This window comes from Hemitrygon akajei, chromosome 8 (assembly GCF_048418815.1).
Source record: "Hemitrygon akajei chromosome 8, sHemAka1.3, whole genome shotgun sequence".
Classification (NCBI taxonomy): domain Eukaryota; kingdom Metazoa; phylum Chordata; class Chondrichthyes; order Myliobatiformes; family Dasyatidae; genus Hemitrygon; species Hemitrygon akajei.
The window spans coordinates 18822058-18848410 of NC_133131.1; the positions used below are offsets into that span (position 1 = coordinate 18822058).

The following is a 26353-nucleotide window of genomic DNA, read 5'->3' on the forward strand; positions in this document are numbered from 1 at the left end:
TGTATGAAAATCAGACCATTACAAAAAATACAAACTAAAAGAAACTGAACCATATTACCTCACAAAAAAATCCACAATTAATTAAACTTTATACATACATATCGATTTTGTGCATGGGGTTTTCCTAAATAAAATAAAAACAGTGAGCATGTGATACGTTTTTATTAGCAGGGGAAGAAGTAATACTGCTTGAAATACTGTCACAAGATAACCTACATTCAGATGAACATAATTTCCCTATCTCTTTACTGCCCTTTTGAAAATGTAGCTCTCTGTGTTAGAGATTTCAGCTTAGTTGTATATCCTAGAATTGGACTGGAACTATGATTCTGATTACATAATAAAAAAGCTATTAAATGAAGTAAATTGACAACTTAGAGTTAATTTGAATGTTCATTTGGAAGTGTCGTAACCCATATGGGAGAGTGATACATAATTAGCCCAGAAGTGATAAGGAATTAACTAAATATGTTTCCATCGTGTCTTCCATGTTTCTGATCATTTCTCCCGATTTTCAGTGCCACGATAAGCAGACCTATAAGAAAAGTTCCATGAGTGGTTCACTACTAAGAATACATGCTTGCTGTTTAATTTTCTATCCAATTGAGCAGTATTTAAACTTTCTTAGCTCATCCCTCTATGAAAGTAGCCACCATGAAAATTCAAATTTGCATCTAATTTTGTGTAATGGAATAGCCTCAAGATAACTTTCAAGCATTAGTGGGGAAGTTGGAATAGTGTCACTTGCCTCTTAGCAGCAGGAGTGGTACACAATATTAAATGTTCATAAAAGAGGAAAGTTAAGGTATTTATAAAAAGGTTTTGTTAAAGAATTTTGTAACTGTGCTTTTATGTACAATTTCATTGTTTTATTTATACTTGCCTCTAGCTCACAGGAGTAAATGACAAAATGGCAGAATACACTTCAACACCTGGTGTTACGTCATTGAATGCAGCGCTCATGCACACACTACAAAGGCACAGAGATATCTTACAGGTAAGATTCTTCAATAAGTAGGCTTCATTATGGTAATGTTATTATTTGGGTATATCATTAGCAGATCTCTGAAATAATCCTTCCCATAATGCATTTTTTTCTTTGAAGAAATTAGACTACAACCCACTCCCGCCTTTGCCTTTACCACCATCCCACCATCACCATCCAAGCACCATACCAAGTAATTGTTTATTTTGAACTTGTTAAAGATGAGATGAATTATAACTGAAATGAGTATGTTTTGCCTCTACATGATATTTCAGCTGGCTATTTTGGATGATTTACTCATATTAGGATGGTTACTGAAGCAAATGTGTCAAGTTTCGTCCGCCTATCTCGTCAACTTGATGCATATAAGTGGTAAGACTGTGGTATGCTTTGACCCTAAGCCTCAGTTACTCATCAGAATATTAGATTATTGGCACCTGTTGCAAACTAAGTCTAAATATGCTACAGCAAGAGTGTCCACATTACCTACGGAGTACATGCCAGAAGATCTCATGAGCATTTTCAAAAATGGAGGCAGGTCTGAAGGAGTTTTTAGGTTGTTCGCCTAAGGAAAGCCATTGTGGGAATCTTCATTGCCAACTCTCGGTGGCCAAGAGCTTGTCCAAAGTCAGAAAACGGAATCTGCCCATTTGCAGATAACAATAGTTATAATCTTTAAGTGATAAAGCCTCCTATTTCTGTTTTCCTATTCTAATTTAGGCTGAGAAGTGGAAGATGGAATTCAATCTGAAAAGTTGGCACTAGCAATCATCGGCTACTTTCTGCAGGCTGCAGATAATTGTTCCAGATTTCCTCTTAAACTTCTTTTGAATTACTTTCACTGTAATCTGCAGCATGTAATTTTCCTCTTAACAATGGACTTAGAAATCACCTCAAGATCTCACAATGAAAGAATGCGGAGCAGTCAGCGCCTTTAAGGGTCATTGCCATGGCTGGAACCGCAGCAGGAGAGCAGGGATCCAAGCCAGGATGATATACAGGCTTCCTCTATCCAGCATCTTGTTGGCGAACGTGCAGTTGCTGGAAAATAAAATTGATAATCTGAGGGCAAGGCTGCCTATGTTGGAGGCAGATCTCAATTGTTTGCTGTTTCAAGACTTGGCTGTCTGTGGATACGCTGGACACAGCAGTCAGACCAGAAGGACTTACGATTTTCAGGGTGGATCAGTCCTTGAACTCTGGTAAAGAAAAGGATGATCATTTCTCTTTGGTGCTCCAACGTGGAGGTTATGTCGAACTCTTGTTCCCCTGACTTGAAACACCTATCGATCAAATGCAGACCATTCTATTTACCTTGGCAGTTCTCATCTGTGATCCGGACTGCAGTTTATATACCATCAGCGGCCGACGATAAGCAGGCACTTGTGACACTGCATGGTGACGTATGTAGACAAGAAACAGCCGACCCCGAAGCATTTCAAGTTGTAGTCAGAGGCTTCAACCAGGCCTGTTTGAAGAAAGCTCTGCACAATTAAGATCAGCATATAACCCCTAGCACCAGAGGTCCCAACACACAAGACCACTGCTGCACTATAAGGAATGCCTATCATTCCTTGCCTACACTGCATTTTGGTAAATTGACCATTTGGCTGTCCTCCTACTACCTACATACAGACAGAGCCTAAGAAGCAAGGCTTCAGAGATTAAGGCAACTAAGAGGTGGTCGCAGATGGCTGAGGAACAATTACAGGATTGTATTGAGTCAATGGATTGGACTGTGTTCAGACATTCATCTGTAGATCTGAATGACTGCACCAGGGTTGTAACAGACTTTTAAAAAAGCTGTAGAAGAGTGTGTTCCCATGAAATTGTTCAAGGTCTTCCTGAATCAGAAACCCTGGATGAACCACGAACCCTGTGCTGATGGGGCTTGTGGAGGAGAAGTTTTTGTTAATCCAAACTGACTGGGGTCGACAAGTAAGAAAATCCGTGATCCAAAAGCACAAGAGGGTATTGAGGCCCAGGTCTTGAAGTTTACTGATTAGTTTTGAGGTAATGGTGTTAAATGACAAGCTGCAGTTGATAAAGAGCATCCTGATGTATGCATCTTTGCTATCCAGATGTTCCAGGGTTGTGTGCAGAGCCAATGAGATAGCATCTGCTGTAGGTCTGTTGGTTCAGTAGGCAAATTGGAGCAGATCCAAGTTTCCATTCAGACAGAAGCTGATATAATTCAACACCAGCCTCTCAAACCACTTCATCACTGTGGATGTAAGTGCCACTGGTTGATAGTCATTTAGACAGGGTACCATGCTCTTTTTTGGGCAGTGGTACGATTGAAGCCTGCTTGAAGCAGGTAGATACCACACACTGCCAGACTGAGAAGTTGAAGGTATCCGTGAGCACACCAGCCAGTTGGTCTGCACTGGTCTTCAGTACTTGGCCAGGTGCTCCGTCCAGACCGGATGTTTTCCTTGGATTCACTGTCTCGAAGGCAGCCTGTGGGTCATCTTCAGAGACCAAGTCCAAAGGATCATCAGGAGACATGGGGGTGTGCAATGGTTCCTGCTCTGGTGGTCAAAGCAAGCATAGAAGGCATTGAGGTCATCTGGAAATGATGCTGTGCTGTCCCCATGTCGCAAGATTTAGCTTTGTTGGAGGTTATGGCATAGCTGTCGAGTATCCCTCAGTGATTCCAGTCTAGTCCAGAATCTCCACTTCTCTCAAGAGATGGCTTTCCGGAGATCATGCCTACGCCTCTTGTAGCATTCTTGATCTCCAGACTTGAATGTCTCTGATCAGCAAATTTCAGATTTCATGGTTCATCCAGGGCTTCTGGTTGGGGAAACATCTGAATGATTTTGTGGGGACACACTCATCCACAGCTATTTTAATAAAGTCTGTATTAGCTCCTGTCTAAGTGGTCACTTGGATCTGCTCTAATTTGCCTACTGGAGCTCCAGGTCCTCAGCAGATGCCAGCTCAGTGGCTCTTCACACAACCCTAGACCATTTGGACAGCAAAGGTGCATACATCAGGATGCTGTTTATCGATAACAGCTCAGCTTTTAATACCATCATCAAAATTGTTAGGGTGTTTAAGAAGGCATATGGAGTGTTGGCCTTCTTTAGTAAGCGGATTCAATTCAAGAGCCGTGAGGTAATGTTGTAGCTCTATGGATAGAATTCTAACTGGTTGCATCACCGTCTGGTATAGATGGACCTCTGCACAGGGTCAGAAAAAGCTGCAGAAAATTGTAAACACTGTCAGCTCCATCATGGACACTTGCTACTCTGGAATCCAGGACACCTTCAAAAGGTGAGACCTCAAAAATGTGGCATCTGTCATTAAGGACCCTTATCACCCAGGATATGCCCTCTTCTCATTTCCACCATCAAGGAGGAGGTACAGGAGCCTGAAGAAACATACTTAACCTTTCAGGAAACAGCTTCTTCCTATTCGCCATCAAATTTCTGAATGGGCAGTGAACCCATGAAGACATCCTCTCTTTTATTTCCTCTTTTTGCCCTACTTATTTAAGTCAATTTTCTATAAAATTCTGGTTAAGCAACACCTGGAGTGGTCATTTCTGGCCGTCTTATTATAGGAAGGATGTAAAAACTTGAGAAATGGTGCAGAGATTTACTAGGATGCTGCCAGGATTAGAGAGAATTTCATATGAGGATAGGTTGAGTGAGCTAGGGCTATTCTCTTTGGAGTGAAGAAGGTCGAGAGGTAAGAGGTGTACAAGGTAGGCATAGATCAAGTGGACAGCCAGAAACTTTTTCACAGGTCATATGAGGGGGCCTAATTGTAAGGTGATTGGAGGAAATTGTAGGGGAATGTCGGAGGTAGGCTTTCTCACTCAGATAATGGGAGGTGTGTGGAATGCACTGCCAGGGATGATGTTAGAGGCAAATATATTAGGGATGTTTAAAAGATTCTAGGATAGGCACGTGGATGAAAGAAAAATGGAGGGCTAAGGGTGAGGGAAGTGTTAGATTGATTTTGGAGTAAGTTAAAAGGTTGGCACAATGTCATGAACTGAACGGCCTGTAGTGTAATGTTCCTGTTCTATTTCCCATTTGTTCATGGGTCTATCTGAATGCCTGTTAAACACTGCTGTTGTATTTTCTTCTGCCACCTTCCCTTTCAGTGCATTCCAAGTATATACCACTCTGAGTAAAGAGTATCTCTTATATATCTTATTTAAATTTTTGCCCTGTCATCTCCAGCATCTTGACTTTACTACCCTGGGAAAATGCCTCCAACTATCTACCCTATCTATCCTCTTAAACATTTTATATCCTTGTATCAGGTTGTTTTCCACCACCCCCCCGCCCCCCAGCCATAAAGCTCTTGCAGAAACATTCCAACAACTTCTCATAGCTGATACAGTTTAATCCAGATGTCATCTTGGTGAACCTCATCTGCACCCTCTCCAAATCCGTCACATCCTTCTTATAGTGTAGTGATCAGACTTCATGGAATACTCCAAATGTGGACGAATGAAAGTTTTGAACAGCTTATAATCGTTACTCCATTTGAAAGTTTATTAAATACCTCTCAGCTTCATCATAGTCCTTTTTGTGGTCATTTGTTTTTAAAAATTGCTACATTTTTAATGAAATTGCATATAGAGCAAGTTAATATTGCTAGAAAATTTTCTGAATATTATCTCCACAAAATAAAATCAAAAGATGGAGGAAACCATTAATTTCCATCAAATATTTGCTAATAAACAAAGCAGTGATAATGTTGAAAGATCAGATCATTGCTATATATAAATGAAGATAAATCGCAGTTCAATTTAAGTGAATGATAAATATCTTCATTTGTGGGTTGAATGTTTAATTATCAACCTCAGTAGAAAGAATGAGGTGATTGAAAGCTGCAGAATAATAGTTTCTCTGGAAATGAACTTCTTACATTTTAATTAGGGACTGTTGTGAAAATCCATTAAAATAAAATAACATGACTTATTCTTTTGTTAAAGGTTATCTCATTGTTATAATTTAAATTTAACAGAATGATAGCTCCAAATAAAATGTCGTAGCTTTTGATGTTCTATTGAGAAATCTAGTAAAATTTAATGAAGATATCCGCAATATAATTATCAAAAGGAATTTTTTTTTTGCTCACTGAAGGATTGTCAGTCAGAAGGACTTACATCTTGGCAAAGTAAGTCGTGAAGTCATAGAGAGGTGCAGCAAAAAATAGTCGTTTCAACCCACCAAGTTCACATCCATCACCAGATATCCATTTACAACAATCCTACATTCATTCCATTTTTATTCTCTCCAAATTTTCATCAACTCCACAAGTTTCTGCCACACACTTATACCCTAGAGACAATTTACTGTTACCATTTAACCTACCTTTCTTCTTTGGGATGTGGGAGGAAAATGGAGTGCTCAGAGGAAACCCATAGAGAGAGTGTACAAATTTCATATGGATAGCACCTGAGGTCAAGATTAAACCCATGACTGCTGCAGTGAGGCAGCATCTCTTCTAGCTGTATCACTGTGCCACCTGTTAATGCATCAGAGAGCTTGCAGTCTCCAAATGATTGCTGCACCCTTCCATGATTGAAACCTCTGTGCCTGTGTGATGCCACTTCAATGGGAATGCATTGGCCCTACAATAAAAATGATGCAGAATTATTACTGGATACCCTAAACCTATGATTGTTCAAACTTATGTTCCTGATGGACCAAAAGATAGATGTTAAGAGCTATGGTCAGACTAGGTGAGAACAATAGCAGATGGGCACTACCAAATGTACATCATCTGGTCATGCTTCTGCTGAAAAATACCTGCAGTTGCCCAGGGCAGTTTGTGATCATGCATGTAAATCAGCACTACGTACAAAAACCATTTACGAGGAATAAAGCAGGTATAATTGAGTGACCTTGACAACAGGGTATCATCATGGTGAATGAGCAGATTCCTGCAGGGAAGATAGAAAATGAGTCTTCTGGAAGGCTGTAAAATAGTTTTATTCTCAATTCAGTGAGTCAAAATCTGATATTGGTGAAATAGAGAATGGTATAACGTGAAGCCAATGAGAGTGATGAGGGGCAAACGGGGAACATTTCTGACCGCCTTCTTGAGGATGACTGTTGCCAGGTGTAGGATAACAAAAATTAACTCATGAAGTTTGCAGTCACCATCAGTGGAAAATTTAATGACTTTACTGGGTGAACATAGGATTTTGTTATGCATTTTCTGTATGTTGAAATAAACAATAAGTCAAAGTTTTAATCAGTTTGATTTATGACTGAATTGTTAAGTAGCACCTATGGAAGGGAATAAACAGTCAATGTTTCAGGCTGAGACCTTTCATCAAGACCTTCCTAATGAAAGATCTCAGTCTGAAACACTAATTGTTCGTTTCCTTTCATAGATGCTGCCTGACTTGATGAGTTTCTCCAGCATTTTGTGTATATTGCTCAAGATTTCCAGCATCTGCAGAATCTCTTGTGTATAAACTTTATTGAATTTGAAAATAATAAGTTAAAGAGAAGAGTGTAATGTTTACAAGAAAGGTTCTGACACCCCTTTTGACCATTGATGGACAAGTTTTTTTCTACCCTTGCAACCAAAACGGTAGCAGGAATGTTTGTGCATTAATTAATTTTATTATCATTGGAATTCTGGGTTTACAAACTGGATTGGGAAGCATTTTGATAGAAACATAGAAAACCTACAGCACAATACAGGCCCTTTGGCCTACAAAGCTGTGCCGAACCTGTCCTTACCTTAGAAATTACCTAAGGTTACCCATAGCCCTCTATTTTTCTGAGCTCCATATACCTGTCAAGGAGTTTCTTAAAAGACCCTATCGTATCTGCCTCCACCACCGTCGCCAGCAGCCCATTCCACACACTCACCACTCTCTGCGTTGTAGAAGAAACCTTACCCCTGACATCTCCTCTGTACCTACTTCCAGGCACCTTAAACTGTGCCTTCTCATGCTAGCCATTTCAGCCCTGGGAAAAAGCCTCTGTCTATCCACACGATCAATGCCTCTCATCATCTTATACACCTCTATCAGGTCACTTCTTATTCTCCATCGCTCCAAGATAAAAAGGCCAAGTTCACTCAACCTATTCTCATAAGATATGCTTCCCAATCCAGGCAACATCCTTGTAAATCTCCTCTGCCACTTTTCTGTGGTTTCCACATCCTTCCTGTAGTGAGGTGACCAAAATCCAGCACAGTACTCCAAATGGTATCTGATCGGAGTCCTATATAGCTGCAACATTACCTCTCGGCTCCTAAACTCAATCCCACAATTGATGAAGGCCAATGCACCGTATGCCTTCTTAACCACAGAGTCAACCTGCATTAGCAGTTTTGAGTGTCCTGTGGACTTGGACCCCAAGATTCCTCCACACTGCCAAGAGTCTTATCATTAATACTATATTCTGCCATCATATTTGACCTACCAAAATGATCCACATCACACTTATCTGAGTTGAACTCTATCTGCCACTTCTCAGCCCAGTTTTGCATCCTATCAGTGTCCCGCTGTAACCTCTGACAGCCCTCCACACTATCCACAACACCTCCAACCTTTGTGTCATTGGCAAATTTACTAGCCCATCTCTCAACTTCCTTGTCCAGGTCATTTATAAAAATCTTGAAGAGAAGGGGTCCCAGAACAGATCCCTGAGGCATATCACTGGTCACCAACCTCCATGCAGAATATGACCTGTCTACAACTACTCTCTGCCTTCTGTTGGGCAAGCCAGTTCTGGATCCACAAAGTAATTTCCCCTCGGGTACCTTGTCAAATGCCTTGCTGAAATCCATATACACTACATCTACTGCTCTATCTTCATCAATGTGTTTAGTCACATCCTCAAAAATTCAATCAGGCTCGTAAGGCCATGCTGACTATTCCTAATCATATTATGCCTCTACAAATGTTCATAAATCCTGCCTCTCAGGATCTTCTCCATCAACTTACCAATCACTGAAGTAAGACTCACTGGTCTATAATTTCCTGGGCTATCTCTACTCCCTTTCTTGAATAAAGGAACAACATCCACAACCCTTCAATCCTCCGGAACCTCTCCCGTCCCCATTGATGATGCAAAGATCGTCGTCAGAGGTCAGCAATCTCCTCCCTCGCCTCCCACAGTAGCCCAGGGTACATCTCATCTGGTCCCGGTGACTTATCCTTTCTTTCTTTTTCAATCTTTTTATTAAGTTTCCAATTAACAAACATCAATATTGATAATGGTACATAGAGATTGGGAATACATTAATAACTATTAATATGTAAAAACACATATTCCAAGTAGCAAATGGAGTTTAACCTCCCAATCTCTTAGTAATTAACCATGAAAAAGATCATTATAAAAGAGAGAAAGAGAAAAAAAAACCAAACTGAAGAAAAAAAACTAAAAAGAACAAACAAAAATTGGGCTACCATATTTCTTCGGTTAAAATTATAATTTGTCATTAACTCCACTCCTCTATACATAAAAAATTACTAAGAAAGTGGATTCAGAAAGGGTCAACTTACGTCATATGAAAATATTGAATAAATGGCCTCCAAGTTTCTTCAAATTTAACCGAGGGGTCCATTGTACTGCTCCTAATTTTTTCCAAATTTAGACATGCTATCATTTGGGAAAACCATTGAAATGTGGTAGGTGGGTTGGAATCTTTCCATTTCAGTAAAATGGATCTTCTGGCTGTTAATGTCACGAAAGCAATTAAACGACAAGCTGATGAGGATACATGACTAGAGTCTATCACTGGTAGTCCAAAGATTGCAGCAATAGGATGAGGTTGTAAATCAATATGCAGAACTACTGAGATAACATCAAAAATATCTTTCCAATATTTTCCTTACAGAGGGCAAGAACATATCTGTCAAAGAAGCTACTTCAGAATTACATCTATCACAAACAGGGTTTATATGACGATAAAAACGAGCTAACTTATCCTTGGATTTCTGTGCCCTATGAACCACCTTAAATTGTATCAAAGCATGTCTGGCACACATTGAAGAAGTATTAACTAGTTTAAGAATTTTCTCCCATTTCTCTGTAAATAAAGATATCTGAAGTTCTCTTTCCCACTCATTCTTTATCAGAAGTACTTAGATGTATTTTCGTAATCAGATCATAAATAATTGCTATTAAACTCTTCTGAAAGGGGTTTAAACCTAAAAAAATTTCTGTAACTTCAATTTGATGTGATATTGGAAAGGTAAGTAAAGTGGCATTCAGGAAGTTTCTAATCTGTAAATATCTGAAAAAATGTGACCTAGGCAAATTATATTTATTAGACAACTGCTCAAAAGACATAAAACAATCATCCATAAATAATCACAAAAACATGTTATTCCTTTTATTTTCCATAGCAAAAAGCTTGATCAATTCCCGGTGATTTATCCAACTTGATATTTTCCAAAAGCTTCAGCACATCTTCTTTCTTAATATCTATATGCTGAAGCTTTCCAGTCTGCTGTAAGTCATCCCTACAATCACCAAGATCCTTTTCCATATTGAATATTGAAGCTAAGTACTCATTAAGTACCTCTGCTGTCTCCTCCGGTTCCATACACTCTTTTCCACTGACACAATACAAGTATCTTCAAGTATTCTGCTTACCCATCAGAATTTTTAAAAAATCTTGAGTGGTTGAACATTGACAGTAGTGTGACAGTTCTATACTTTAAAATAAGAACAGTTAATTCATTAGTTCTGGGCAGATGTAAAACATTTTGCTTTTTCAGAATCAGGTTTAATATCACTGGCATATGTCTTGAAATTTGTTATTTTGCGGCAGCAGTATTTTCCAATGCTAATAAAAACTATAAATTAAAATAAGTATATATAAAAGAAAATTAAATATGTAGTGCAAAAAGAGAGGAAATAAAATAGTGAGGTAGTGTTCATGGGTTCATTGTCCATTCAGAAATCTGATGGCAGAGTGGGAGAAGCTGTTTGCGAAGGTCTCGGCCCGAAATGTCGACAGTGCTTCTCCCTATAGATGCTGCCTGGCCTGCTGTGTTCCACCAGCATTTTGTGTGTGTAGTTTGGCATTTTCTGTCTAAACAACAATTGATGCTTGGTAATTTTTAATTTTAAATGTGAGATAGACTATTGTTAATCAAGGATATTGAAGGAAACGAGTCAAAGGTATGTACAAGAGAGTTGGGCTAAAGGTGATACTTGATCTTAATGACTCAAATGAGTCAAGTTATTCTAATGATGAAGTTAATATTCTATGTGCAGCTTCAAGAAATTAAATCATGTCTGTGCACCATAATTCAGTATGGTTTAGAAACATCTACTTGTGCTGGGTAGGAATAACTGATATAATCTTCTATTTGTAATGTATGCAGAATTCAAGAGATTTAAAAATATAGCATCCAACCAACTTTGTTTCTTGGCTTCTCATATTTGCAAATCTTCATGGACTATATTGTTTTAAATTTTAGGCCATTGCTTTATCTTATTTAAGACAACAATTTGGTCGATTAGGATTGTACTGCAGTATCAACATGTCTTTAATTTTATGCTGTAAGAAATCTGTCATTACTGTTGTGCAATTAAGAACCGTATATAGTACTTCATCCAAGAATAATGTTAATTATTCTTGGGCCGTGCTGGATTGTAAAAATGGAATTATCTGTGTATATTAAAACAAGTAGATAATTATATTTCTACTGGTAGTTCCAATCTGGTAGCTTTTAAATTAATTGTTAATTGTGATTAAGTTAATATTTTGTGTGCATCTGAGAGAAATTAAATCTTATCATTAGACCATAATTCAGTGCACTTTAGAAACATCTACTTTTGCTGAGTAGGTACATCAGGGATGACTGATATGTCTTTATTTTTAATGTATACAAGAATTAAAGAGATTTTAAAATGCAGTGTGTCAAGAGCCGGTCTATCCCCAAATATAGTAAAGATTGTAGGAAGGTTATTGAGATGGGAGTTGTCCAGAGAGTGAAACCAGACAAGGGGCTAATTAGATAACATTCAGAGAATCGGTGTGTGTGAATGTGTTTGAAAGGGTAACTAATTCAAATTATTTCCCTGGAACAGTTTAAGAAAAAACAAAATATATTTTAAGCATTGATTGTGACTCTTGTATTGAACCTAGAGTCTGGAAGGATCTTATTGAAACCTACTGCATATTGAATGGCCTTGTATAGCTCAGAAATTGGGAGTTTGTTTCCTTTGATAAGAAAGTCCAGGATCTGTGGACACAATCTCAGAATGTAGGGGCATCCCTGTAAAGTTGAGATGTGGAGGAATTTTTTTTCAGCCAGAGGGTCAAGAATCTTTGCAATTCATTGCCTCAGTGAGTTGTGAAGGGCAAGTCATATTTAAGGCAGAGATTGATATGTTCTTGATTGCTAGTTCAGAAGAGGTGTGTCTGGAAGTTTGTATGCAGCCCAAAAGCGTCACCATGTGTCATCTTGGTAACCTACAAAAAGTAGTCGACACAGTCATCACAAGTAAAGCCCTCCCCACCATTGAGTACATCTTCAAGAAAAGCAACATCTATCATTAAGGACCCCCACCATCCAAGCCAAGCTCTCTTGTCGCTGCTGCTGTTGAGAAAGAAATACAGGAGCCTCGGGACCCACACCACCAGGTTCAGGAACAGTTATTATTCCTCAACCATCAGGCTCTTGAAACACAGAGATAGCTTCACTCAACTTCACTCACCCCAACAACCCCAACCCCAACACTGTAATGTTCTCACAGCCTATTGCATGGATTCACTTTCAAGGACTCTTCATCTCATGTTCCTAATATTTATTGTTTTTTTATTTCTTTTTATATTGGCACAGTTTGTTGTCTTGCACATTGGTTGTTCATCTTGTGTGCAGTTTTTCATCGATTCTGTTGAGTTTCTTTGTATTTACCATGAATGCCTGCAAGAAAATGAATTGTAGGGCTGTATATGGTGCCGTGTGTACTTTGATAATAATTTTACCTTGGACTTTGGTAAGAGGGTTGAAGGTTACAGACAGCATAGCAACAATGGGGTTGAAAAAAGGCCAATTTAATGACAGAGCAGACTTGACAAGCTGAATGACTTAATTCTGCTTCTGCATCTTATGTTCTTAAAGAATACATGTTCCTTCTGTAGGAGGTATATCACTTTATTCAGGATACTAAACATATTAATTTGCTAATGCTGTGATCTTCACTGATAATTTTTCAACACATTTCAGATAGTATGTTAGTGCTTGCTGCCTTCCATATTTGCCCTCAGAACTATTGAGTGCAGGATTTGGATTTGAAGAAGAGCTATTGTGCAGGTAGTCCGTTGGGACTTTAACTTCGAGGGAATGAAAAATGATGTGAATCTTCTAATTCCTAATCTATGTTTTCTATCTTACAGAAGTTATGCCACAGGGGAAAAAACTCCAATGATTTCATTGTTTATTTTTCTCTACAGGACTATACACATGAATTTAATAAAACCAAAGCAAACTTTATTGCAATTAGAGAGCGAGAGGACTTGCTGGGATCAGTTCGGAAAGATATTGAGTAAGCAGCAATTTTTGCTCAGTCTGGTCATTTTTTAAATGATTTGGGAGCTTTTATTATTTGTTACATATTCTGTTAAATCTTAGCATAAATCTTGTTGGATCCAAACTGACATTGTGATAGTAAGCTATTTGAATTGTGTTTTGGTCAGAAAGGAATACTTTTTGTTTCTACTAATATTGAACATGAGTATATGAGTAGGACATGAGTATATTGACTTATATTACCAATAAAACAGGTGTAAATTCTCATTTAATTTTATATTTCAAGTTGAATTTAAAGTTAATTTATGCAGTTAACTTTAAAAATTATCATCTATGCTGATGCCAAACTACTTAAATATGCTTTTTTTGTGCATATTTATTCACATTGAGTAAAAACTCTTGCAGGAGTGCTTTAGTTTCATGGCTTTAGTTTTGTGCTGTCAGATTAACTTTTTTCAGGTGCAACAGTAATGCAGTGGTTAGCATGACGCTATTACACCTGGGTCTTTGGAGATCAGAGTTCAATTCTTACGTACTCTGCAGTAAATTTGTATGTCTTTCTGTGAATGCATGTGTTTCCTCCGGGTACTCCGCTTTCCTCCCACAGTCCAAAAGACGTTCAGGTTATTAGGTTAATTGGTCATTGTAAGTTGTCCTGTGATGAGGCTAGGGTTAAACAACACACTTAAAATTCTGGTGAACGCAGCAGGCCAGGCAGCATCTATAGGGAGAAGCACTGTTGATGTTTTGGGCCGAGACCCTTTGTCAGGACTGACTGAAAGGAAAGATAGTAAGAGATGTGAAAGTAGGAGGGGGAAATGCGAAATGATAGGAGAAGACCGGGGGTGGGGGGGGGGGGGAGGGTGGTGAAGCTAAGAGCTGGAAAGGTGATCGGCAAAAGGGAGTCAGAGCTGGAGAAGGTAGCCTTCAACCTGATGACATGAACATTGACTTCTCTAACTTCTGTTAATGCCCCTGCTCCCCTTCTTACCCCATCCCTGATATATTTAGTTTTTTCCCCCTCCCTTTTTTTTTTCTCTCTCTCTCTGCCCATCACTCTGCCTGTTCTCCATCTCCCTCTGGTGCTCCCCTCCCCTTTTCTTTCTCCCTAGGCCTCCCGTCCCATGATCCTTTCCCTTCTCCAGCTCTGTATCACTCGCCAATCACCTTTCCAGCTCTTAGCTTCACCCCACCCCCTCTGGTCTTCTCCTATCATTTCGCATTTCCCCCTCCCCCTCCTACTTTCAAATCTCTTACTATCTTTCCTTTCAGTTAGTCCCGACAAAGGGTCTCGGCCAGAAACGTTGACAGTGCTTCTTCCTATAGATGCTGCCTGACCTGCTGCGTTCCACCAGCATTTTGTATGTGTTGCTTGAATTTCCAGCATCTGCAGATTTCCTCGTGTTTGCTAGGGTTAAACAGATGGGTTGTTGGGCGTTTTGATTCATTGGGCCAGAAGAACCTGTTCCATGCTGTATCTCTAAAACAACTAACTAGCTGACTAACTAACCAAACTGTAAAGTACAATCGACTTTGGCACATAAATATTTACCAATGTCTGTGGTGCCAAAGTAATTTTTGTCATTTACATTGGTATTTTAATAAAGTGTTTCCATTTTAACTTCAGATCTTACAAAAGTGGATCAGGAGTTAATAACAGAAGGACAGAACTGTTCTTAAAAGAACATGAACATCTTCGAAAGTAAGTTTTATTTTCCTGTTTTTCACCAGCTGTAGTATGAGTATGTTTACTCAAAGTCAACAGATCAGGTTTAATATCATGAGCGTATATTGTAAGATTTGTTGTTTGAAGCAAGTCAAGAAAGCAAAGCATTGAGGAAATATGGTGTGAAAGAGAACAGTAATTACAAGGTAATTATTTCTTGTACTGTAAACTGCAAAAAACTTGAGTGCTTTGTAACAGCCTTAAATCTGCACAGGTCAGTTACAGCTGGGACTGAATTTGTTCCATAAGCATTAGTATTATGGTGCTCTTTTACAAATGGAAATTTGTATGTAATTGTGCAATTATCTTTGTGGAATTTAATGTGCATGAATCACTCTTGTCATTTTCATTGGTTTTAGCAATGTGCACGGAGGGTCTATATTTTGTATATGTTATCATGTGGATATATCATTTATGACATTTGTATATTTTTGGTCATGTTGGCAGCTTATGCTTAATGTTGTTCTGCTTTTTGGAATGCTTTTGAGTGTTTTATAATGAAATTAAGTAGTATCTTGTATAGTTAAGTGGTTAAGTTCAATGTCCAGTTGATTTCATTTTCCATTTGAAATCACGACAGAACTGTGCAATGAACTTTTCCTTAATGAGCACTTAGAAGAAAAATACATATTAGTCAAAAAAAAGTACTCGAGGAGAGGAAACATTAACATGTTTTTGTTAGAAACAAAATTATTCCTGTTTCTAGAACATATTTACCTCAGTTATAACAGTAAATATATTTAAGACAGGGTTGGATAGATTTTTGCATAGTAGGGGAATTAAGGGTTATGGGAAAAGGCAGGTAGGTGGAGATGAGTCCATGGTCAGATCAGTCATGATCCTATTGAATGGCAGAGCAGGCTCAATGGGCCAGATAGCCTACTTCTGCTCCTATTTCTTATTTCCTAATTTTTATTTTCTTTTTTGGGTCTCTGCTTAATATTTTGACATGTTAAATTAAAAGCTTTACAAATTGGCGATGTAAATTTATTTCAGATCCATGGTAAAATGTTAACCCAGTTACATATGTTCATGTAATGTGTTGCATGTTCTGGTATTCAGTGAAAGCCTGGGTGAAGATAAAACATCCTGAAACACAAGCATTATAGTCAGATGTGTAGTGTGTTCAAGATTGCTGGATGAGAGTGAGGGAAAAATTTGTCCATTATATAAATAGATGATGAATAAATATGGAAATAAGAGAATCAAGGGGGAGACATAAAAACTCGTATTCAGTCATTGACGATAAACAGGATGAGGTTAGAATTAGAAAGTTTGAAATGGAGATAATTTTCTTTGGCGTTGAAATGTGACTGTGCAGGTATTTGGCGTGGGAGGAATTGAATCCCATTGGAGTTGAAGTTCATGATGGCCTCAAGACCAGTCAATAATAATAGGAAAGGCTAGTCATTTACAGGTGGAGAAACTGATATCCCATCTCAAATTAACTTTCCAGAGTATTCATTGCTACCAGATTCTGTAGTTTCTCTCCAGCAGGATCCGACTTAAAGTGTTCTATTCTAAGTTTCACCCATTTTGTACAATGGAGATTGCTGTATAGATATCCAGTGACCTCCGGTTTGAAATGCAGTTGTATGTTCTTCATATCTTCTGTGTTTATTGAGTTGGTAATTTTATCTTCTTGAACTGCTCTTACTATTGTTTCCTGTGAAATAAATGTCATTACCCTTCTCCAATGATATATTCGTTCTCTCCACATAATATTTGAAACTCGATTTAATTCCTGTCTTCCTTTTGGTCATTTATATGCTTATCTTTATCAGTTTGCATTTCATGCTGACTGTAAGCAGTATTGCCACTCTGTCTTTAAGTTCTGATCTTACAGCTGCTTTCGTGGTGACCAAACACCTAGTCTAACTGAATCCTGGATGTCAAAACCAATTTCAGTTAACTATTGGGATGAGTACTTACATTTAATGTTTTGATACTACTTTGTCACTTCATGATACTTGTTCTCAGATTGAGCAAAATGTGCTTAATTGTGGTGTTTTCATTCATCCATTGACAAGGCTTTTTCGTCTGTCTCTGCAGCATTTCTCAGCTGCGAGACTCCTTTAGCTCTCATCATTTAAAGTCATTTTTATGTTTTTATTATTTCCATTTGTGAATATTCTCGTACTCATTGCTGGCATTCCTGAATCCACTCAGCATTAATACCACCTGCAGAAAATTTGATTATTCAGTGGGGTCATCCTTTATTTATTGGAGTAAGTTCTAAGAAGAACTAACAGGAAATTTACTGTCAATATTTATTTCTAGGTAATATTTTGACATAAGGGATTGTCCTTTTAGACAGATACAAGGAGAAATTTCTTCGCTCAGTGTTGCAAACCTTTGGACTTTTGAATGCTCAGCTGTTCGGTATATTCAAGGCTGCCTGCGATCAACCAATTTTTACACAGTAATCAAATTGCAGAATATGAGATCAAGCGACAGAGTTCTCCAGTCATTCTCCAATTAAATGCCTGAAGATTTTAGAAGTTACTTAGTTCCTGTAACTTTTTATGATTGCATTGTGAACCTCTGACCATTATGATTGGTTGAAGTGAGGTATTTTCCACAAATCTTTGGGGCTGCAGTGTGTCCTGAAACTCATTGGAAATCACTTTTATTCATTGATTTCTTAGAATTGGATATCTCCATGCCTGTATTAATGCACTGGGTAGTTTTGTGTTTTACATGTATCACATGTTTATTGGACTAAATTCTAATATTGATTTAAACTTGAGAAATAATGAAAAGTGTCCGGAATGGGACATTAAGGCATTAATTTCATTTTGTCACATTTGTTTCCTTTATGGCATTTCATGTATTCAGTGAAGAATCTTCTCATTTCGTTTAGTGCAATTGCCATAAAACCTTAAAAGGATTCATAGTACTGTGTACTAGATTGAAATAAGCATCTGGAGAATTTCTTGTTCTGTACATCAGTTGAAAGAATGTTATGAGCAATTCATTATAGGAAAAGATTTGATGTTTTTAATATAAAATTACATGGATTCAAGTAGAGAAATTATTTTCCAAATTCTAAAGAGAATTGCTGGAAGAGTATTGGTGGTGTAAAATTTCCAATTGTTAACTTGCTCTTGATTTTATTGGACAGAACGTTTTAGAGGATCAAATTTTATCTTGTACCGTATGGTGGTAACTCTCACCGTCAGCACTACTTTTATAAATTTATATTCAGCACTATGGTAAATAGAAGAAGTGATTTGGTGAACAAGTTTATTGATGTAACATTGGTCAGTTTGACTATCAGTGTTTCTAGTATGACATTGTCATGAATGTAATGCATACAAGTTAATAAATACCATCTAAAACTACACTATTTTCAAATAATGTGCAGGCTTAAGACTCATTTTTTGTATTCAGATCAAAATTGTACATGTTCAATTTTCATCTTGTGATTTTTCTAGTGTATAATACTAAACTAGAAAATTACATAAATGTGAATAAAGGCAAGTTAACTTGATTGGGATGTAATAACTAAATATTGTCTCAAGATGGCAGAAGTGCTTAACTGAATGAGTGAAAATCTACATTGGCTCCTGTACGTGCCGGAGAGAAACTGATAAAATTGTGCGGAGGCCCAGCAGGCTTTAGAATTTTAGTGTATGAGATGGCCTTTGGCTTCTTCAAAGGTGGTCAAACCTGGTTATTTTAGAGAGAATTTAACTTCAGTTGGGTGGTAGAACCTGGAGGAACTTGATGGGAATGTAGGAGAATAAAATGTGATTAGTGTAAGTGGGTGTTTGATTGTTGGTGCGCACTTGGGTGGGGAGGAGAATGATTAGGAGGGGAGTGCGATGGGTGTTTCTGTGCTATAGAACACAATAAATTGCTGTCATATCTAGAATATGTCATTTAGCAATTAATATAGGAACATTCACTTTATTTTTAATGAGTAGTTATACAAAAATTAAATATTAGATGCTTTATTGAACGTGGATAGTGATCCTAAAGGCACTAATGTAGGTAACGTGAGGAGTGCAGGAAATGTAGAAACAATCTTTTGTGAATGTTTTCTATTTATTCCTTCTCTGCCCCACCACCATCTCACCTATTTCCTATTTCACTTGCCATCAATCTGTTTTTGTCCCTTAGTTCTCAACTTTCCAATGGTCAAGCACCATGAGCATCCGAAACCTTGCTAAACAGCAGGGGGAGTAAGAAGGCTTGGACTGATCCAACAAAATACAGGGTGGCGTCTTCCCCCTTCCTTTCCAGTCCTGATGAAGTGTCTCGGCCAAAAAAATCAATCATTTATTCATTTTCATAGATGCTGCCTGACCTGCTGAGTTCCTTCAGCATTTTATGTGCTTTGCTCTGGATTTCCAACATCTGCAGAATCTTTTCTGTTCACATGTACAAATCTAGAACTACTGTGATGATGACAACAGAAATGAATTTCTATATGACTCATTTATGTTTGGGATGATGAAGGACCAAGGATTAGGGTATTGAAATATCTGATGATGGTCAGTTAGAGGTGTATTAGAATGTGGGGGGTGTGTGTCCATGGAAAGGTTTGGAAATATAATGAGAAATTTAAAATAACAGTACTTGACGAGATGTGTATATCAGAAGAAAAAGGAGAAAGGGTGTATGAGATAATGTGTTAGGACAGAGCAGAACTTCGAAGCCATCCTTGGAGAACATAAGTGGAAACTAGTGCAAAAAGAAAGTAGAACAGATATCAAAGCTGTTTCAAGAAATTTTTAATGAGTATCTTTAACCACTTATAACTAATTATTTTTTTGAAAGTTTGCTGTTTACTGAGAATAAATATACCAGATGGATTAACATTAGTTTCAAGATCTTTCCTCACTGCTGACCTTTGTTTCAGAGAATCACTAAGATTTCTTAAGCTGAATGAGTGCACATCCCTCCTTTTCATCCTGCCCACCCTCATCCCCACCCTCTTGTGAAGACAGCTGGATTGTTTGTGTTGTTAGTACTGTGAAACAATCTTTAAATGAAGTGCGTTTCCTATATTTTTAACAAAACAAACTCTGATAATAATGTTTTCTGACCATCAAGTGCAGGTTCCAAAATCATATGCACTACTTACTGTAAACTTTCAGTCATAACTGTTAAAGTGCTAGTGATTTGAAAAATATTTTGGGTCAGCCTTGCTTTGCTAAGGTGTTGGGAAAAGATTGTCCATTTCTAAGTAAACTTCAGACTTAATATTCAGAGCAGAAAGATTGATTACAATAGCTCTTCTCCTTGATTTGCCTTGTTTACAATCCCTTAGAATTATAAACTATAAAATTAAGTTTTCAGAAAATCTTAAGCAAAATCCTGTTAAACTTTGTGCTTTTGATGGAGGAAACAACCAGTAGCTTATCTCCTTCTGTTGCAGTACTTTAAGACATTGACATAAAAATCATCTGTGCCACTGAAATTCTGGGATTCATATGGTGTCAATTTTTGTTCACTTGGCAAGCATTTATAAGTTGTGGGTACCGTTTTACAAGTAAGAAGCTTCCACAAAAGAATGTTATGGTATTAGCCAAATAATCTGTGTTTTGAGGTTAGCCGAAGGATAAACATTGGTCGTTATACCAAGGGAAACTAGTCTTTGAAATAATTTCTATAGTCTGCTGAGAGAAGTTCTGCTTTTGGTTTAACTTCTCATGGAGATATGTTCACTACTCTAGATGATGCAGCACAGAAGCCTTAGTCTATCTTCTTGTGTTTATGTCTCTGGATTGTGGTGATGAGTTTGCATTTTAAAAATTCTGATGTAATTGTGATAACCAGCGCTTCTGTGTTAATACCAAGGTATAACCTGATTCTTTTTTTTTTTGTTTCCAAAGTGCACCATGAGCATCCTTGCATCATAAGATTCAGAGTTTTCTTCTGAGGCTCTTAAAATCAAAGCATAACTTCTCATGTGTGCCTTCATTTGGAGAAAAATGATCATCTGGATACATCATTTTGTACCAATCGTGCTTCTCATTGCTCTTCCTGTCAACATCTTTGATAACTTCCAATCTTGTCTACTGCAAAAGAATTGCAGCAACTAATGCCAGCTTTGTGTAACTTCAAAACAGTGTATGCTGGATTTTGTTCATCTAGCCAGGCATAACCAAAAAATCTTCTGTTAGTTGTGCTTCCTGTCATCATTTCCTCTCAGAGCCATTATGAATTCATGATTATCAGTCCAATTTTCCCAACCACTTTGTACCCCTCAAATTTAACATCCAAAGGCACAGAAAACTGAATACTTGCAATCATCTTGAACTCAACATTCCTTAGGATCCTACCATTACTTATGTACAGTCAGAATTTGTGAATTTCAAAAGTTACTTTGCATAGATATGTAGAATTTCTGTGTGTTCTATGCATGTAGTATTCTGATAGATATATATTCTGTACCATCAATGATTTATTAAATTTTATTAATTATTTATTAACATACAATGTGCTTCGAGCCACGCCACACAGCAGTCCCCTGAATTAATCATGGGACAGTTTGCAATGACCAATTAACCTACCAACCGGTACGTCTATGGATCATGGAAGGAAAGTAGAGTGCCCGGTGGAAACCCACGCGGTCACAGGGAGAACGTACAAACTCCTTACAGACAGTGGCGAGAATGGAACCCTGGTCGCTGGTACTGTAAAGTGTTGTGCTAAATGTGATGCTACTGTTCCTGTGATGCCACTGAGTAAAATGAATAGGTTTTAAGGAAACCTGTAAATGAGTAAATTATTTACCATCTTAATGTGTTCTAAATGATTGGCTCTTCTACACTCTGCAAAGCACGTGCCCAGGTGACAAACCCAGACAAAGTGAGGCTCACTTGGTTCAAAGCTAATAGCAACACGGGGAATGATTTTTCTACACTTCACTGAACTGATATAAATTATTCATTTCTTTCGTGTTTAAAAGGTTTTATTTGTATTGGAATCAATTGAGCTCGGGAAACTAACTGGTGCATCTGGATGCATTAAAAGGCTGTGCATTGTTTTTGCTGCACCTAGAGTAGCCTATTTGGCCATTTCTATAATTCTTCCTCATTAACCTTGATATTTTCCCTTGTATGGTTCATCACGTGCCTAAAGATCCTAACTCTAAACTGGGTAATTGTTATTCACATGTCTTAAGTTCCTTTGCCTATTATGAATACAGGCGATGTGTGTTGGAAATCTGGTGGTAAATGGCATCATAATGAAACTTGAGTTTTGTCCAACTGTAGTAGTGCATGAGTCAATTTGTAGCAGTGAGGCTGAATTCATTATTGAGTCTTGGTGTCAGTTCACAGGCGAGCAATCAAACTTTCATTTGTAATGTGCTTCTCATAAGGCCTAAAATATTTTCATATGCTTTCTTGCTATATCTATTCAATTGCATGTTTAATTTATTAACATTCTTGATCATCTAAATCTGTCAAAAATTGATTGAAAAATATCTGTTTTTATTTTATCTATACAAATATTAATACATCTTTTGATTATTATTTTCTTCATGTAGATTTAGAAGTTGTATACAAGGGTAGATCTTTTTCAACCTCACAGACAAGCTGTCGGTACCCAGGCAATAGGAGCCATAGCATATCAACTATCTTGAAGTGCACTGTAATGTGGAGAAGCTCTTGGACTATATCAGGATGATCAGAGTATCCAGAACATCTAAGAGCTGTGTTAACCACAATACACAGCGTTCTTCTGTTGAGGGTATTTGAACTCTGCATCAGAATTAGTTCAGTGAGTGTTTGAAAATTTGGTAGATGGAGTTCTTTTTACGAAAGTGAGTGGAGTACAAAGAACCTAGGTGTTCTTGTACATGAAACTCAAAGTTTGTATGGGCAAACAGTAGGTAGTTAGGAAGCAATTGTAAAGGAAGTGTTTAAAGTATAGAATTAGTTTTAATATCACTGGCATATGTCATGAAATCTGTTAACTTAGTAGCAACAATACATGATAATATAAAAGAAAGAAGTAAGTAACTCAATTATAGTAAGTATGTACATTAAATAGTTAAATTAAAAATGTGCAAAAACAGAAATATGAAAAAAGTAAGGTTGTATTCATGGGTTCAATGTTCATTTAGGAATCAGATGGCAGAGGAGAAAAAGCTGTTCCTTGATCGCTAAGTGTGTGCCTTCAGGCTTCTTACATCCTTCCTGACGGTAACAGTGAGAAGAGGTCACGTCCTGGGTGATGGGGGTCCTTAATAATGGACGCTTCTTTTCTGAAGCTCTGATCCTTGAAGATGTCCTGGATACTACGGAGGCTAGTACCCAAGATGAACTGACTAGTTTTGCAACTTCGTGTAACTTCTTTCAATCCTGTGCAGTAGCCCTCCTCCCTGCCTCCCCCCCCTCCCCCCCCTCCCCCCAGTGATGTGGTGATGTAGCCTGTCAGAATGCTCTCCACGGTACATCTGTAGAAGTTTCAAGTGATGAACCAAATCTCCTCAAACGCCTAATGAAATATAGCCACTGTTTTGCCTTCTTTATGGCTGCATCGATATGTTGGGACCACGTTAGATTCTCAGAGATCTTAACACCCAGGAACTTGAAATTGCGCTCTCTCTCCACTTCAGATCCTTCTATAAGGATGGGTTGGTGTTCTCTTATCTTCTCCTTCCTTAAGTCCACAACCAGCTCTTTCATCTTACTGACATTGAGTGCAAGGTTGTTGCTGCAACACCTCTCACCTGGTGGGTATGTCTCGCACACAAGAGAAAAGCTGCAGATGTTGGAAATCCGAGCAACACACACTCAGCAGGCCAGTCAGCATCTATGGGAATATACAGATGACTTTTTGGCCCGAAACCTTTTGGCAGGATTCCTGTACGCCCTCTCGTCTTCATCTGAGATTATGCCAACAATATTAGTATCAATGGCAAATTTATAGATGGCATTTGAGCTACACCTATCCACACGGTCATGGGTATGGAGAGAGTAGAACAGTTGGCTAAGCACAATCCCTGAGGTGCGCCAGTGTTGTTCGTAAGCAAGGAGGAGATCTGATTACCAATCCGCATAGATTGTGGCCTTCCAGTTAGGAAGTTGAAGGTCCAATTGTAAAGGGAGGTATGGAGGCCCAGGTGTGTAGCTTACCAATCAGAATTGAGGGAATGACGGTGTTAAACACTGAGCTACAGTCAACGAACAGCACCCTAACTTGAGTGTTTATGTGGTCTAGGTGATCTAAGGCCGTGTGAAGAGCCATTGAGATTGTATCTACTGTAGACCTATTGTGGCAAGAGGCAAATTGTAGTGGGTCTCGGTCATTGCTGAGGCAGGGGTCGATTTTAACCATGACCAACCTCTCAAAGCATTTCATCACCATAGATGTGAGTGCTACTGGACGATAGTCATTAAGGCAGCTAACACTACTCTTATTGGGCACTGGTATAATTGAGTTTATCTTTGTTAGCATGCTAACTCATGTAATCAGATCACAGTTTAAGCTGGCTGTCTGCAAAGACCTGAGACAACATTCAAATTACAAAAGGTCTTTGAAAATGGATAAAGCTGCATAAAAATAAAACAAACAAAGCAGTTGAATGCTGTTTATTAGTATTTAAAAGATGAATTCATGTTTTGAGTAATTACTTACAAATTTCTTAATAAATATTTGTTTATTTAATTCCTCAGATTGTTTTAAAGTTTGGATTGTTAGTTATTATGTATTTAAAATCTCAGATGCCAATGCATTGAGCTTCTGATCCATTTATTGATCCAGTATGATAACCCAACTGAAGTTTAGTTTAATGTCAGATACGTGCCAAATAAAAATATCCAAAATTTGAAAAAAAAATCCCAAACTATCCAAATTAGAATCAATATATCTCTAAATATTATGTCAATTTCTATTGGCAATAATACCCCTGATGTCCCTCTGGAGGGAAAAAAAAGTTTCTGCACGGTTCCTTAAGAGAATTAAAATTTTTTTTAAATCTTTCATTAATGTAGCATCTTCGCATATCCACACAATGTACCAAAATATTTCCTGAGATTTTTGAAATGGAGTATTCGATGTCAATAGTCCAGTTCCACAAACGTATAAATGAAATGAACAGCCTGAATGTTTTGTTGAGAAAAACGACTGAGCAAGCCAATTTTTTGAGATTTTGTGATATCTCTGAATTGTGTAGTGGATTTTTGTTTTCTGTTGATCAGGTGATATGGCAGATGATGTCTTGATCTAAAAATATACTTTGGCGTACAGTATTCCTTCACCGTGGCCTTGAAGTGTCAACCAAATTTTCCTGGTTGTCACTTCAGAAGTTCCAAGTTTTGTTTTTTATTGCTTAGAGAAAAATGAATGCTATTTTCAATAAAGTATATTTATTTCTGAAACTTAATGCTGAATTATAAATTATCACATATTTACATAATTAGTTTTTTCCCTTTTTTTTTCCTGATCCATTTGGACCCCATCACCCTATTTCTTTCCTCGGTGTCTTTATGTTCCTCTGACCACTTCTATCATATTCCATCTTCTTTAGCTTATTGTTACCTGCACCTATCACCCATCAGCTGCATCCCTTCTTCTCCCCCGCCACCCTCACCCTGCCTTTTCTATTGGCCATTTCCTCTCTTTCTTTCCAGTACAGATGAAGGGTCTCAGCACCAAATGTCAACTGTCCATTTCCCTCCATAGATGTTGCCTGACCCGCTGAGTTCCACAAGCTGCTTTGTGTTGGCAGAGAATTAGTGTAGTTCTTTTATATGAATATTTGTTTAATTTGCTGTGGAGATAAAGACACCTCAAAGGGATCTATGTAGGTTGAATGAGTTCAAAGACATCTGCCAGATGAAGTATAATGTGGGAAAATATTACTGGAAAAATTATCTAAATGGTGAGAGGTTGTGGGGCTCCAAGATGCAAAAGGATTCTGAGTACATGCCAAATAATTCGCAAAAAAAAACTGGTATTGAGATATAACATGTAATTAGTTAAGCTGACAAAATACTTCTTTATTGCAAGGAGAACCAAATACAAAGTATGGAGTATAAGCTTCAGTGATACAGGGTACTGTTAAAGTTGCATCTTTCAGTTCAATATTGGTCCCATTATTTAAGGAAGGATGTTAGTACATTTGAAACAATTCAGAGATGGTTCACCAGACTGTTGTCTGCATTGGGCAGATTGTTAGCAAAAGTTCTAAATC

General features: G+C 37.8%; 1 protein-coding gene across 2 annotated transcripts in view; it reads left to right on the forward strand.

Moving 5' to 3' along the window:
• Positions 1–26353, forward strand: part of gosr1 (golgi SNAP receptor complex member 1) — a 107244-nt gene that overhangs the window by 24107 nt on the left and 56784 nt on the right. For both annotated transcript variants that reach the window (XM_073053377.1, XM_073053379.1), the window contains exons 4-6: positions 890–997; positions 13394–13485; positions 15097–15171. In XM_073053377.1, coding sequence (XP_072909478.1) covers positions 890–997; positions 13394–13485; positions 15097–15171 — 275 coding nt within the window. The remainder of the gene's footprint in view (positions 1–889; positions 998–13393; positions 13486–15096; positions 15172–26353) is intronic.